This window comes from Sardina pilchardus, chromosome 7 (genome assembly GCF_963854185.1).
Source record: "Sardina pilchardus chromosome 7, fSarPil1.1, whole genome shotgun sequence".
Lineage (NCBI taxonomy): Eukaryota > Metazoa > Chordata > Actinopteri > Clupeiformes > Clupeidae > Sardina > Sardina pilchardus.
Genome location: NC_085000.1, coordinates 6,853,234 through 6,866,930, shown reverse-complemented (window position 1 = coordinate 6,866,930; position 13,697 = coordinate 6,853,234). Strand labels below are relative to the sequence as shown.

At 39.0% G+C, this 13,697-nt stretch overlaps 1 protein-coding gene across 3 annotated transcripts; it reads left to right on the top strand.

The window, feature by feature from the left end:
* Positions 1–2,416: 2,416 nt before the first annotated feature.
* LOC134087187 (oocyte zinc finger protein XlCOF26-like) lies at positions 2,417–11,697 on the top strand. Of its 3 annotated transcripts, XM_062540522.1 has the most exons (7): positions 2,417–2,635; positions 3,993–4,108; positions 4,557–4,704; positions 7,199–7,314; positions 7,766–7,913; positions 9,585–10,280; positions 10,430–11,697. In XM_062540522.1, the coding sequence occupies exons 2-6, from the start codon at positions 4,013–4,015 to the stop codon at positions 10,247–10,249; spliced, it is 1,173 nt and encodes a 390-aa protein (XP_062396506.1). In that variant the 5' UTR covers positions 2,417–2,635; positions 3,993–4,012; the 3' UTR covers positions 10,250–10,280; positions 10,430–11,697. The 3 variants fall into 3 exon arrangements, with proteins under 3 accessions (XP_062396506.1, XP_062396505.1, XP_062396507.1); XM_062540521.1 differs by having other exon boundaries at positions 9,585–11,697; XM_062540523.1 differs by lacking the exons at positions 2,417–2,635; positions 3,993–4,108 and adding an exon at positions 4,309–4,356 and having other exon boundaries at positions 9,585–11,697.
* The last annotated feature ends 2,000 nt before the right edge of the window (positions 11,698–13,697 follow it).

Sequence of the window (13,697 nt, the reverse complement as noted above, 5' to 3'; positions counted from 1 at the left end):
GAAAATTTGACACACAGATCACTATTATTTTCCTTTTGTGAATGAATGTTATTTGTAGGTTGTAGGTTATTTATTTTGTATCACGACACCACCCCATTCTATGTATGCAGACCAGTTTTTAACAATTTTTTTCCATGGAGGCATGGCAACTGACACATTTCAATATCTCAAGATATGCCAGTAGCCTGAGGTAAACTGGATCAGCATTATTCTGAAACTTACTTATGTATAAATAAATAACGATAATACCCTTTTCTTTTGAATTCATGGTTTGTTATGTTCTTTATCAGTAATCTTCACATCAAGGATAGGATGAGTTCCTAAATGTATCTTGTCTTTGTTTGCAAGTGAAGATTCTTGGTTTGTGAGGTGAGTTTGTGACTGGATGGACATGAATATGGAGGACTAACAATGGGGGTTCACTCACTTACATTCAGTAGCCTATGATGTAATGTACTGTAGCACAAGGATGAGACAAGGCAACTTTTCGACCAATGCTGTGCACTATGAGATCTTTCATGGTTTTTAAAGCAATATCATTTTTGCCTCAAATCATATCTCCCTTTGATCAGCTTGCTGCCTGCTCCCCGAATACATTGTGAAAACATCCGAGACAACACAGGGGCTGTAAAACGTCAAACAAACAGGGCACAGGATGTGTACGAAAACATAACAAACCATATTTCAGCCAAACACCAACAAGGGGAGGGTTTAGGGGAGGGGTCGGGGGTTAGTGAGCATGCACATATGGGCCGTACCCCTGCACTCAGTGTGGCCAGAGTTTCACCAGGCTGTCTCATCTCAGACGACACCAGCGCACTCACAGGACAGGAGAGAGGCTGTTTCACTGTACCCATTGTGGCAAGAATTTGTCTACTCTTGAATATCTGAAAGTACACCAGAAGAAACACACTGGACAAATGTAGGATGATTCCAAGGGCCCTGAGAGGGCTCCTCCTCATACAACATAATGACCTGATATTAAATGATCATTATTTTCCTTTTTGTCATCAATGTTGTGCAAATTAGCCAAATGTGTGGTTTGTTTCTCAATGAGTTTTGGCAAAGTTACCTGCTGCCTCTCTTCTGATTGGCTGGTCTTGTATACACGGGCCTTGGCAACTCATCAACTAAACTTTATGAAATGCAGCTACTGGTATTAGTGGCAAATCATCAGACAAAAGACGTTTTTAAAATGTATATAAATTGTGATTACTATTATCTGTATATTCAATTCATCCTTTTGCTAATAAACCATAAAGGAATCCTTTATTTAATCAAATCTATGGTCTGGTTTACTGAACCCAGTAACACCCATCAGGCTGGTCTCTGTCTCCCACATTCCCCTTAAACGGGTGCCTGAAGGTTGGGGTGCTGCATTAACAGAAGAGGGTAACGTTAATAGAACCAACATGGTCTGTCAAAAAAATGCTCTGATGTTCATGAAATTACAGTCCTCCCTCCATCCCTGTAGAATATATTGTATTTTCCTAAATATTTCCATGTTTTGCTCAACTAAATTTCACATTGAATTGCAAAGCGCAGAAAGCATTTTCATTTGAAAACTTTTGTTTCCATTCTATGTGTGCTTTCAAAAAATAAAGGTAAAGACTACAACCGCCTTAAACAATGAACAGCCAGAAAAGTGGCACATAGATAAGATACACTTTGTTGTCCCCAAAGAGAAATTCACCATGGACTTAAGTGCTGTCACATATACAGTAGCTGCCTCATAAAGAAATAAATAACAATACAAAGGCAGGTAAGTGCACACACATAGATATACAAATACATAAATATAAATATAGACCACATATATTGCACAACATACAGGTGAACACTATGCAAAGAAAAAAAAACAGTACAAACACACGCGCACAGACACACACTCACTGTGGGCATTTGTGTATTGAAAACATATGGACAGGATGCCATCTACGAATCTGAGAATGTATAAAATGTAGGACAGAAACTGTAGAAATACTATTGGACAGTGTTTTTCACTACAGAAAATTATCCAGTAGTCTAGGTGTTCAATGAAAATAACAGGTTTATTATAGGTTTATTATTATTAAATCTCAGTGAGAATAGACATTTTCCACACATCTTGCTGCTGGATTGTTAAAGGCGGAAATAGCCAATAGTTAGGTCATTGGGCTTTACTTGGATATTACAAAGCACAACATGCCATTTATATAATTATTCTAAAAATAATTAGAAAGAAGCTGTATTATTTTTTCAGGTCCCCCTGCCTATGAAGAGACATTTTTTTAACAGGGTTTCCAGTTCTTCTGCCTGTAGTTCACCCCCGAAACAGTAGATGGCAATAAGGCATCAAATCGAAATTACCAAAATAAGCCGAAGAAAACGTAGTGTTGTGGTACTTGTTACTGTCTATGGGTACATGTTAGGGAGTCGTAGCGGCGATCAGGTAGCTAAAGGTGCGATCATGTCGATGTCAAATGCCTAAAATCACAAAGGAGGTTCAAGAGATACTCATTATTTTGTGTAGTGCTTTATTATTATTAATGCCAAACATGGTGCAAAACTAGAAAGACATAGCACCGACTGCTACCTGACGACTCGAAAGCTTGCTACGGAGGAGAGACAGCACAAAGGTGGCTGAAGTTTCCAGGTAAGAGCAGGACTAACACTTTAGAGACAGTTATGAGCTGGTCCCATAGACAGCAGCCGCTGGATTTCTCGAAAACATGCGCGCGCAGACAAGGGTCAGAAAGCATCATGAACAGCATGAAGTCTGCTCTCTGTGAAGAGATTAAAATGAATTTTAGTGCCGAAAACAGCACTATTCGAAATAGTCAAGGACACTATGTTCAGACCAATTAATTCGTTCAATTTTTGGGGGGATTATGAAAACTATATATTTTTTGGAATCCTTAGAACCTGAAGAATCAGGAAATCTTTGTTTGACAATTTTCGGAAGTCATTAAAGCAGTCATTTTGGGTCTTGAAAATGGTGTAGGCCTACTATTGATTTAAAAACGCCATATAGCCTATGCTCTACTGGTAGATAGGGTAACATTTTAAACTTTTATGTATCACCACAAAACTTTCCCAGTTATTCACTTACATTAAGACAAGTTTTTTTTGTATTACAAGTTTTCTGAAATGTAATGTTTAAATGTGCAAATTAATATGCAAATGAGGCTTAATATAGCCTACTGAAATAGGCGTTAATTTACACAAACTTCCAAACCTGACATGCACATATAATAGTAGCTATCCTTTATGGAGGATTAAGGTTTTAGCCCTTTATTACAAACAAAAGAATCTTGTCTTAATGTAGGCCTAAGTGAATAACTGAGGAAGTTTTGTGGCGATACATAAAAGTTTAAAATGTAACCCTATCTACCAGTCTAGCATTATATGGTGTTTTTAATGCAATAGTACACCATTTTCAGACTGCTTTAATGACTTCTGAAAATTGTCAAACAAAGATTTCCTGATTCTTCAGGTTCTAAGGATTCCAAAAATATATAGTTTTCATAATCCCCCAAAAAATTGAAACGGACTAAAATTACGATGGTTAGAGAATGTTCAGGAATGTAAAGTAGGCCTAGGCCTAATGCACTTATTTGCCAGAAACCATGAAAACCGCCCAAAAGACGATGTTTTATAAATAATGAAAACGAACGAAAAACTCCGAAATAAAAGATGTTAATGAGATGTTATCATCATTTAGACAACAGCGGCATACAAAAAAAATGCCAATTGTAGCTTACAGCAGCTGGTTATTAGGTTAACGTTATGACCGTCCATCCAGCGTCCTCTGCCCCTCGGCTGCGCGCGCATCTAGTTTTGTTGGTAAACGGGAAATCTGTGTTTTTCCGAACAAATGTAAACAATCAACAACAACTATATGAAGCTTCTCCCCTGACACCTTTCAGTCTCGACAACTAAGCCCAATTAAATGTTAAATATTCAATGCGAGTGGTTTTACATGTGGTTTTGTCTCGTCTTGGTTTGTGTAGGCCTATGTGACCTTGTGAAGATGGATGAGATCAGTCTGCAGAATATGGACTTAAAGCACGAAGAAGCCTGCATCAAACTGGAGCAGGCCACCCAATTTATTACACAAGCTTTAAAGGTAAAAAAAAACATTCACATTTGGGCAGAATTTTGTTTTGTGTATGATTTTCTGAAAGGTACATAGCATTAGCCTGTTTTCTGTATTATCTAACTTATTTGACTGTAGCCTACCTTCCCAAAAATAGCTGCATTATTCTCACCATAATCAGAAGTCCTACTGCATATTCATTTCCTGTTAAACTGGAGTTCATTGAACACTGCACTTGTATGAGGCACAAGCTTTTTTTGTAGCCTTTTGGCAGAGTGGTAAGTAGTCAACGATCTTTACTTTTTGTCTCAATGAAAGAGGGTCATGTTAGATTTGCGTTGTACAGAATGCTTTTAATTCACATCATCAGATGACAAGGAGATAAACAAGGCACCACATTGGGTAGATGTTTTTAACTCACAAAAATAGTCAGTATTTGCATTTTGTATTTCTCCTCTATCTTCTCCGCGATGTTTAGGATGAGGAGGAAAAGCCAAAGATGGCTCCAGTCCCCGACTCTGACATGGAGGTCAGGAGGGCATCAGTGGTGGACTGTGGGAAAACACAAGAGCAGCGAAAGCAAAAGATCAAGAAGGACGATGAAGATGGAGAACAGCCCGAGACCCGTATGATCACACACACACACACACACACTGAACCTACGAGCTGTAAGTCAGAGATCCCAGCAGACATTTCATAGCGCAGAGGGTGATTCTAAGTGTACACACACACACACACACACACACACACACACACACTGAACCTACGAGCTGTAAGTCAGAGATCCCAGCAGACATTTCATAGCGCAGAGGGTGATTCTAAGTGTACACACACACACTCACACGTGCACACACACACACACACACACACACACTCTCTCTCTCTCTCTCTCTTCCACACTGATGCACACAATTAGGCTTTTAATATTGTCATCATTTGTATGAATAAAGAGTTGTTTCACTGGAGGGCAACTCGGGAAATGTTTTGACTTCCCCAAAATGTAGAGGAGTGTGACAACCTTTAACTAACTGTCACCCCAACTGCACTGATATGGCTATAGTGACTACTTTACAAGGGTTGCACCCATGTACAGTAGAACAGTGAAACACTGCAAAACCACAATATCCCCCATAAACACATGTACAGATTGTACACACAGATATACTCAGGGACTAGCCTGACTCCACCCTCCTTCATACAATATTCTGCTCAATTTTCATTTCCCTTCATTACGTTGTCTGGATCTGCGGTATATCCGCGGGTTTTCTCCGGCCAAACTTTAATGGTCCAATCAGCCAACAGGGGGAGTAGCTGAGAACGATGATGCAGATTCAATAGTTTTAAACTTCAACAGAGTACCCACCTTCAAAGAAGTTAACACTTGGCAATGGAAAGCGGCCAGACTCTCTGTACATTATGAAATGTACAAGAATCTGGTAGGACCTGGCTACTCGGGGACAGTACAGGAACAGAATGATATAAAAACAGTCATCTCGGATGTGGATTAACACTTAACAAAAACATCAGGACAAAATACTTAGGAATATACAAATCAAAAGATCTGATTCCAATATTCTCAATTTCCCCTTTCAAAGACATAACGACTTAAGCAATTTCACAAAATAATCAATTTCACATTGCCCCAAAAGCGATCGTCTCAGTAAATTGTGTTGCCAATAATTCAGTGTTTAACAGTGTTTGCATACACAAACAGTATTCATATTCTTTTTAAATTTAAGACACTTATTTTTTTTAACCTTAATCATTACATTAGTACATTAGTACATCTTTAATGTATTTTACTATGAGCTATGATTTTTAAGATTATTTAATAATTTTCCTTTCACATTCTCGTAGTTATTCTGTTTGGTCTGAAAGCCCATTCCATACTCTCTCTGGAGATGTGTTCAATTCATTGGTATAGCTTGTCATACCTCTGTAATGGGGAGATACAATATCATCCAAATTGATTACTTTTCAGTTTTTTGTTACAATACTTCCAACAAAAAAGCAATATAGACACCTCTTAATTGCTTTTTCAAAAACAGCTTAAACACTTCTGTAGAGAGACATAACCATTTGCCAAACATTTTGTTTATAAATTGTGTAATGGGGCACCCAATGTGGGGATGTGAAAAAAATCTGCAATTTTTCTTATGATTTCACAAGATTGAAACACAGTCAGTGTCAACACATACGGCCTACGAATGAATATGTGGAATCTATACGTAGCAATGATTATTCACAGAAAAGTTGAAGTCTTAAGCTTGAAACCTTTTTGAGATAATGACATCTGAACTTTGCTGCAGATTTAGATGAGGGCGCCAATGTGCCAAAAATCAGAAGGGGGGTATCATGTTCAAAAATGTTTTCTCTGGATGTATTAGGTATACCAATCTAATATTTTGGCTAAGTTAGTTTAAATGGTTACTCTTTAGATGGTAAAAGTTTGAAGCAAATCTGAGATGGTCAAGCAGAAATTTTCTCTAAAATCCGTTGAATTGAGGTGGAATGACCCAATAGTACACCATTTTCAAGACCCAAAATTACTGCTTTAATATCTTCTGAAAATTGTCAAACAAAGATTTCCTGATTCTTCAGGTTCTAAGGATTCCAAAAATATATAGTTTTCATAATCCCCCCAAAAATTGAACGAAATTACACAAGGAAACGGACTAAAATTACGATGGTTAGAGAATGTCCAGGAATGTAAAGTAATGCATTTATTTGCCAGAAACCATGAAAACCGCCAAAAAGACGATGTTTTATAAATAATGAAAACGAACGAAAAACTCCGAAATAAACTCAGAAATGAGATGTTATCATCATTTAGACAACAGCGGCATACAAAAAATGCCGATTGTAGCTTACAGCAGCTGGTTATTAGGTTAACGTTATGACCGTCCATCCAGCGTCTTCTGCCCCTCGGCTGTGCGCGCATCTAGTTTTGTTGGTAAACGGGAAATCTGTGTTTTTCCGAACAAATGTAAACAATCAACAACAACTATATGAAGCTTCTCCCCTGACACCTTTCAGTCTCGACAAATAAGCCCAATTAAATGTTAAATATTCAATGCGAGTGGTTTTACATGTGGTTTTGTCTCGTCTTGGTTTGTGTAGGCCTATGTGACCTTGTGAAGATGGATGAGATCAGTCAGCAGAATATGGACATAAAGCACGAAGAAGCCTGCATCAAACTGGAGCAGGCCACCCAATTTATTACACAAGCTTTAAAGGTAAAAAAACATTCCCATTTGGGCAGAATTTTGTTTTTTGTATGATTTTCTGAAATGTACATAGCATTAGCCTGTTTTCTGTATTATCTAACTTATTTGACTGTAGCCTACCTTCCCAAAAATAGCTGCATTATTCTCACCATAATCAGAAGTCCTACTGCATATTAATTTCCTGTTAAACTGGAGTTCATTGAACACTGCACTTGTATGAGGCACAAGCTTTTTTTGTAGCCTTTTGGCAGAGTGGTAAGTACAGTAGTCAACGATCTTTACTTTTTGTCTCAATAAAAGAGGGTCATGTTAGATTTACATTGTACAGAATGCTTTTAATTCACATCATCAGATGACAAGGAGATAAACAAGGCACCACATTTGGTAGATGTTTTTAACTCACAAAAATAGTCAGTATTTGCATTTTGTATTTCTCCTCTATCTTCTCCATGATGTTTAGGATGAAGAGGAAAAGCCAAACATGGCTCCAGTCCCCGACTCTGACATGGAGTTCAGGAGGGCATCAGTGGTGGACTGTGGGAAAACACAACAGCAGCGAAAGCAAAAGATCAAGAAGGACGATGAAGATGGAGAACAGCCCGAGACCCGTATGATCACACACACACACACACACACACACACACACACACACACACACACACACACACACACACACACACACACAGAGACACTGAACCTAAGAGCTGTAAGTCAGAGATCCCAGCAGACATTTCATAGCGCAGAGGGGTGATTCTAAGTGTGCACACACACACACACACACACACACACACACACACGTGCACACACACACACACTCTCTCTCTCTCTCTCTCTCTTCCACACTGATGCACACAATTAGGCTTTTAATATTGTTATCATTTGTATAAATAAAGAGTTGTTTCACTGGTGGGCAACTCGGGAAATTTTTTGACTTCCCCAAAATGTAGAGGAGTGTGACAATCTTTAACTAACTGTCACCCCAACTGCACTGATATGGCTATATAGTGACTACTGACACAAGGGGTGCACCCATGTAGAACAGTGAAACACTGCAAAACCCCAATATCCCCCATAAACACATGTACAGATTGTACACACAGATATACTCAGGGACTAGCTTGACTCCACCCTCCATACAATATTCTGCTCAATTTTCATTTCCCTTCAGTACGTCGTCTGGATCTGCGGTATATTCGCGGGTTTTCTCCGGCCAAACTTTAATGGTCCAATCAGCGAACAGGGGGAGTAGCTGAGAACGATGATGCAGATTCAATAGTTTTAAACTTCAACAGAGTACCCACCTTCAAGGAAGTTAACACTTGGCAATGGAATTATGACATGTACAAGAATCTGGTAGGACCTGGCTACTCGGGGACAGTACAGGAACAGAATGATATAAAAACAGTCATCTCGGATGTGGATTAACACTTAACAAAAACATCAGGACAAAATACTTAGGAATATACAAATCAAAAGATCTGATTCCAATATTCTCAATTTCCCCTTTCAAAGACATAACGACTTAAGCAATTTCACAAAATAATCAATTTCACATTGCCCCAAAAGCGATCGCCTCAGTAAATAGGGCTGGGGATCATGACGTGAAAACTTCGCGGGCACAGCCATATTGGCAGCCTCACTCCTTAGTTTACTATGGATTACTATGGATTTACTCCCACCTATTAGTGTGTTCCTGTTACTTCGTTTTTGCCTTCTTGGTTGTATGTTGCTGTGTGGTGGGGTGTAACAGCACAACCCACGATCGCAAGAGGAAAAGAATCGCTAATACTATATTTCTGCTTCTTGTCTTCTGCATCTGAATGAATGGATATTACGTTCGGTGCGCTACCAACATGGCGGCTATATTCCTAGAATGCAAGGCGTGTTCCCGAGCCCTATTGTGTTGCCAATAATTCAGTGTTTAACAGTGTTTGCATACACATACAGTATTCATATTCTTTTTCAATTTAAGACACTTATTTTTTTAACCTTAATCATTGCATTAGTATATATTTAATGTATTTTACTATGAGCTATGATTTTTAAGATTATTTAATAATTTTCCTTTCACATTCTCGTATTTATTCTGTTAAACGGTTGTGTAGGATACTATGGGGGGTTTTTTTGTTTCACCGATAACCTGGAAAATCTCCCCCTTGTTCACAATTTAATGTTGGCAGGTATGGATAACATGATGTAAGAAGGTTGTTGGTATTAGTAAGTGTGCAGGGGCTTGTCTTCTCATTTGTGTCTGTCTGTGTTTTCCTTTCTTGGAACAGGAAGAGGATCATCTCCCTCATCCTCTTCAGCATCCCCCTCCATGTCACACACAGAGACTGAGAAGTCCAAAAATCACTCCTGTTCTGTGTGTGGTAAAAGCTTCCGCTCACTGTCTCTGCTCAGGAAGCATGGTGTTGTCCACACAGGTGAGGGGCCACACTTCTGCTCCCTGTGCGGTAAGAGTTTCACTGAAAAGTGCAATCTCAAGCGACACCAGCTCCTGCACACTGGGGAGAAGCCCTTTTACTGCAATCAGTGTGGCAACAGTTTCAGACAAGTGGTGCATCTCAGAGAACACCAGCGCATTCACACAGGAGAGAAGCCGTTCCACTGCACTCTGTGTGGCAAGAGTTTCGCTTCCAAGGGAAATCTCAAAGCACACCACCAGCACAAGCATACAAAACAGAGGCCGCACCACTGCGCTGACTGTGGCAACAGTTTCACTTGCCACAACGATCTCAAGAAGCACCAGCGTATTCACACAGGAGAACGGCCGTACCCCTGCACTCAGTGTGGCCAGAGTTTCACCAGGCCGTCTCATCTCAGACGACACCAGCACACTCACACAGGGGAGAGGCTGTTTCACTGTACTCATTGTGGCAAGAATTTGTCTACTCTTGAATATCTGAAAGTACACCAGAAGAAACACACTGGACAAATGTAGGATGATTCCAAGGGCCCTGAGAGGGCTCCTCGTGATGCCAGTAACGCGTTACGCATTACCGCTACCCACATGAAAAAATTCTATAGTTTACTATAGTAAATAAACTATAGTATACCCTATATATACTAAAATATTGTAGTGTTTTTGAACCTTACTATAGTATACTACCAAAAACTGAAGTTTTATTACTACAGTATACCACTAGCCTGATAAACCAGCCTAAATGGATTGGATGTCTAATTTAGTCTGGCCTCGATCAATGGATACAACGGAACATTGTTGATGAGCACAACCCGTTGTCTTTCAAACCGTGTCTGTGCCTATAGGCCAACGCTCCCTCAAAACCCCGCCCCAGAGCCCTCTGCACCGCCCGCGTTGATTCAAAACACATCTCTGCGTTGTGATTGGTTTAGTTGCCATCTGCCAGATTCAGGGCAGTGTTTTCAAAATGTTCAATGGTCCGAGGCCAGACCCAAATGCAGGCAAAACATTTTGCCGTCCAGCAGTTGGCGCTGGTTTTCCAGGCTAGTATGCCACATCTACTACAGTAAACTAAAGTATACTACCGAAAACTGCAGTTTTATTACTACAGTATACCACATACTACAGTTTACTACATAAACTACAATCTCTTGCTATAGAATACTACAATTACGATACTATAGTAATATATGGCATTACAATAACTGCATTATGCATTTTGTTGTTGTTTTAACTATGTCATGATTACTTTACCTAATGGATATTTTCAACTGTATCACTTTTTGTTGTGCCCATTTTTAACCAAAGCGTAGGCCTAACAATAATTCACTACACAAATTAAGCTTACAACCACCATTAACAGTGTTTTCTACAGACTGCTAAAATACAAAAAATGAGAACAAAAGTTAAACATTCTTATAACAGTTGATCATTTATTGTTTCTGAAATGTGGCAGCATTGCTCAGCTTTTGTCGTATGTATGCTTTTATGTTGGTGTAATGTGAGTGAACTTCAACTTTGCAGCATCTGTGGGAATACACACACACACACACACACACACACACACACACACACACACACAAACACAAACACAAACACAAACACATACACGAAAGATGAGTATGAGAAAGAGGATATCAGAATAGAAAAAACTTTTCTCAATTCTATATACCTACTTGTTATTTCAAAAAGGTCCTGTTTGGCTAGGCCAAGTTTTCCTTCTGTGCTCCTGGATGACTGGCCAGAACTGAAATTTGGTTTTGCCAAATGATCTATGAGTTTTGAGAATGTAATTTTTGTTTCAAGAAATCAGCCAAACCAATGGAGAAAAACGGTATTACGGAAGTCATCCAACCTATAAAGAAATATATATGGAATATTTTAAACAAAACGCTGTTAAAGGGATATTCCGCCATTTTTGGAAATACGCTCATTTTCCACCTCCCCTCGAGCAAAACAATCGATATTTACCTTGCTCCCGTTCATCCAGCCATTCTGTGAGTCTGGCGATACAACTTTTAGCTTCAGCCTAGCAGAGATCATTGAATCGGATTAGACCATTAGCTTCTCGCCTGCTAGCTTCATGTTTAAAAGTGACTAAGATTTCTGGTAATTTTCCCATTTAAAACGTGTCTCCTCTCAAGTTAGAAAGTGCAATAAGACCAACTGAAAATGAAACCTGGCGTTTTTCTAGGCTGATTTGACATGGAACTACACTCTCATCTGGCGTAATAATCAAGGCAACTTGCAAACGTACCATAGGCGCAGTGATATCGTACACAGCATCTGAAAATAGTCCCCATAGACAACAACCAGTAGTAGTGCCAGTAGTTTGCAAGTTGCCTTGATTATTACGCCAGATGAGAGTGTAGTTCCATGTCAAATCAGCCTAGAAAAACGCCAGGTTTCATTTTCAGTTGGTCTTATTGCACTTTCTAACTTGAGAGGAGACACGTTTTAAATGGGAAAATTACCAGAAATCTTAGTCACTTTTAAACATGAAGCTAGCAGGCGAGAAGCTAATGGTCTAATCCGATTCAATGATCTATGCTAGGCTGAAGCTAAAAGTTGCATCGGCAGACTCACAGAATGGCTGGATGAACGGGAGCAAGGTAAATATCGATTGTTTTGCTCGAGGGGAGGTGGAAAATGAGCGTATTTCCAAAAATGGCGGAATATCCCTTTAAATAAGTGCTCAGTGCCTCTGGTAACTCTTTCAAGTCAAGACATGGTAAACAAATGGAAGTGGCTCTGTCTTGAATCTGACTTGAGAGAATGCAAGGAGTGTGCAAAGATGTCATTACAGCAAAATATGGCTACATTGAATAATCTAAAATATAAACCATTCTGATTTTTTCAACAGTTTTTGTTAACTATATATTCTATATAATATATTTCTTCATAGTTTGGACTACTTCTGTATTAATCTACAGAAAGGCTAAGTCTACAATCTACAGATGTAGAAAATGTTACAATTTTAATAAAGAAAAAACATTGAATTAGAGGGCGTGTCCTAGCTTTTGACTGGTACTACTCATTCTTAAGTTCGCAGATCTTACAACAACATGCCAGCACGTGCAAACCCACATGTCTGTTAAAGTCTATATTTAAAACATGCACCTTTGCATGAAGTGTCTGGACATCAACTGATATGCATTTAGATTAACCAAGTGTACGGCTGATGCATTAAGAAAACGACGCAACTGAAACTACTGTAAGTAACTTAACCTTTACAAACAAAGTCAAACAGATTCTTACAGAGTAGCCCAGGGCCTCTGTTGCTGATTCTGGTGATGGGTCTGCTGTTGCTGGTGGTGGACCTATTGCTGGTGCTGGTGATAGTGTTGGTCTTGGTGCTGAGTTAAGAAACTCCATCTTCTGCAAAACGTCTGGAAGCACTGAGCAAAGAATTCATAATAGCCATTTAGCTAACATGTAAAACAGAAAAACACTTATTGTGTAAAAAAAAACAAAAACATTTTCAACAATAGCATTACATTTCAATGTTGCTATTTTTGCCTTGAGAGAATCGTTTTCTTTCTGCAGCCTGTGGTTGTTCTCTCTCAACTGCTCACAGGATGGGTGATGGCAGTGAAAATAAAAATTCCATTAAAAAAGAAAAAACTGACTCACATACACCTGAGCAAATACAGAAGCCAGTTAAAGGGTACAAAGCTTACAGCTGATAGATTACAGGAATATATTGCTGTATCTATCCCTATACTATAGAGTTAGGAAATATAAACTTTAATTGTAGATAGAAAATTGAGCGCAGACAGTTTATTGTATTAGTGGACCTTACTTCATTCCTGGTTTCATCCATTGAGCTCAGCTGACATGATCCTATAACAAACAGAAGATGTACATAGAGTTAAGGGTTACATCAAGACAAGAATGTACAACAGAGGTCAGTAGGGGGGATGAGACTGAGCTAGTAGACAATGCTGGCGGAATAGGAGATGAATAC

Excerpts from the sequence above, each read along its gene's own strand:
- LOC134087187 (XM_062540522.1), top strand. The coding sequence starts at position 4,013 with ATGGATGAGATCAGTCTGCAGAATATGGACTTAAAGCACGAAGAAGCC. Across the intron at positions 4,109-4,556 it reads TTATTACACAAGCTTTAAAG|GATGAGGAGGAAAAGCCAAA; the intron begins GTAAAAAAAAAC and ends CGCGATGTTTAG. Across the intron at positions 4,705-7,198 it reads TGGAGAACAGCCCGAGACCC|GCCTATGTGACCTTGTGAAG; the intron begins GTATGATCACAC and ends TGGTTTGTGTAG.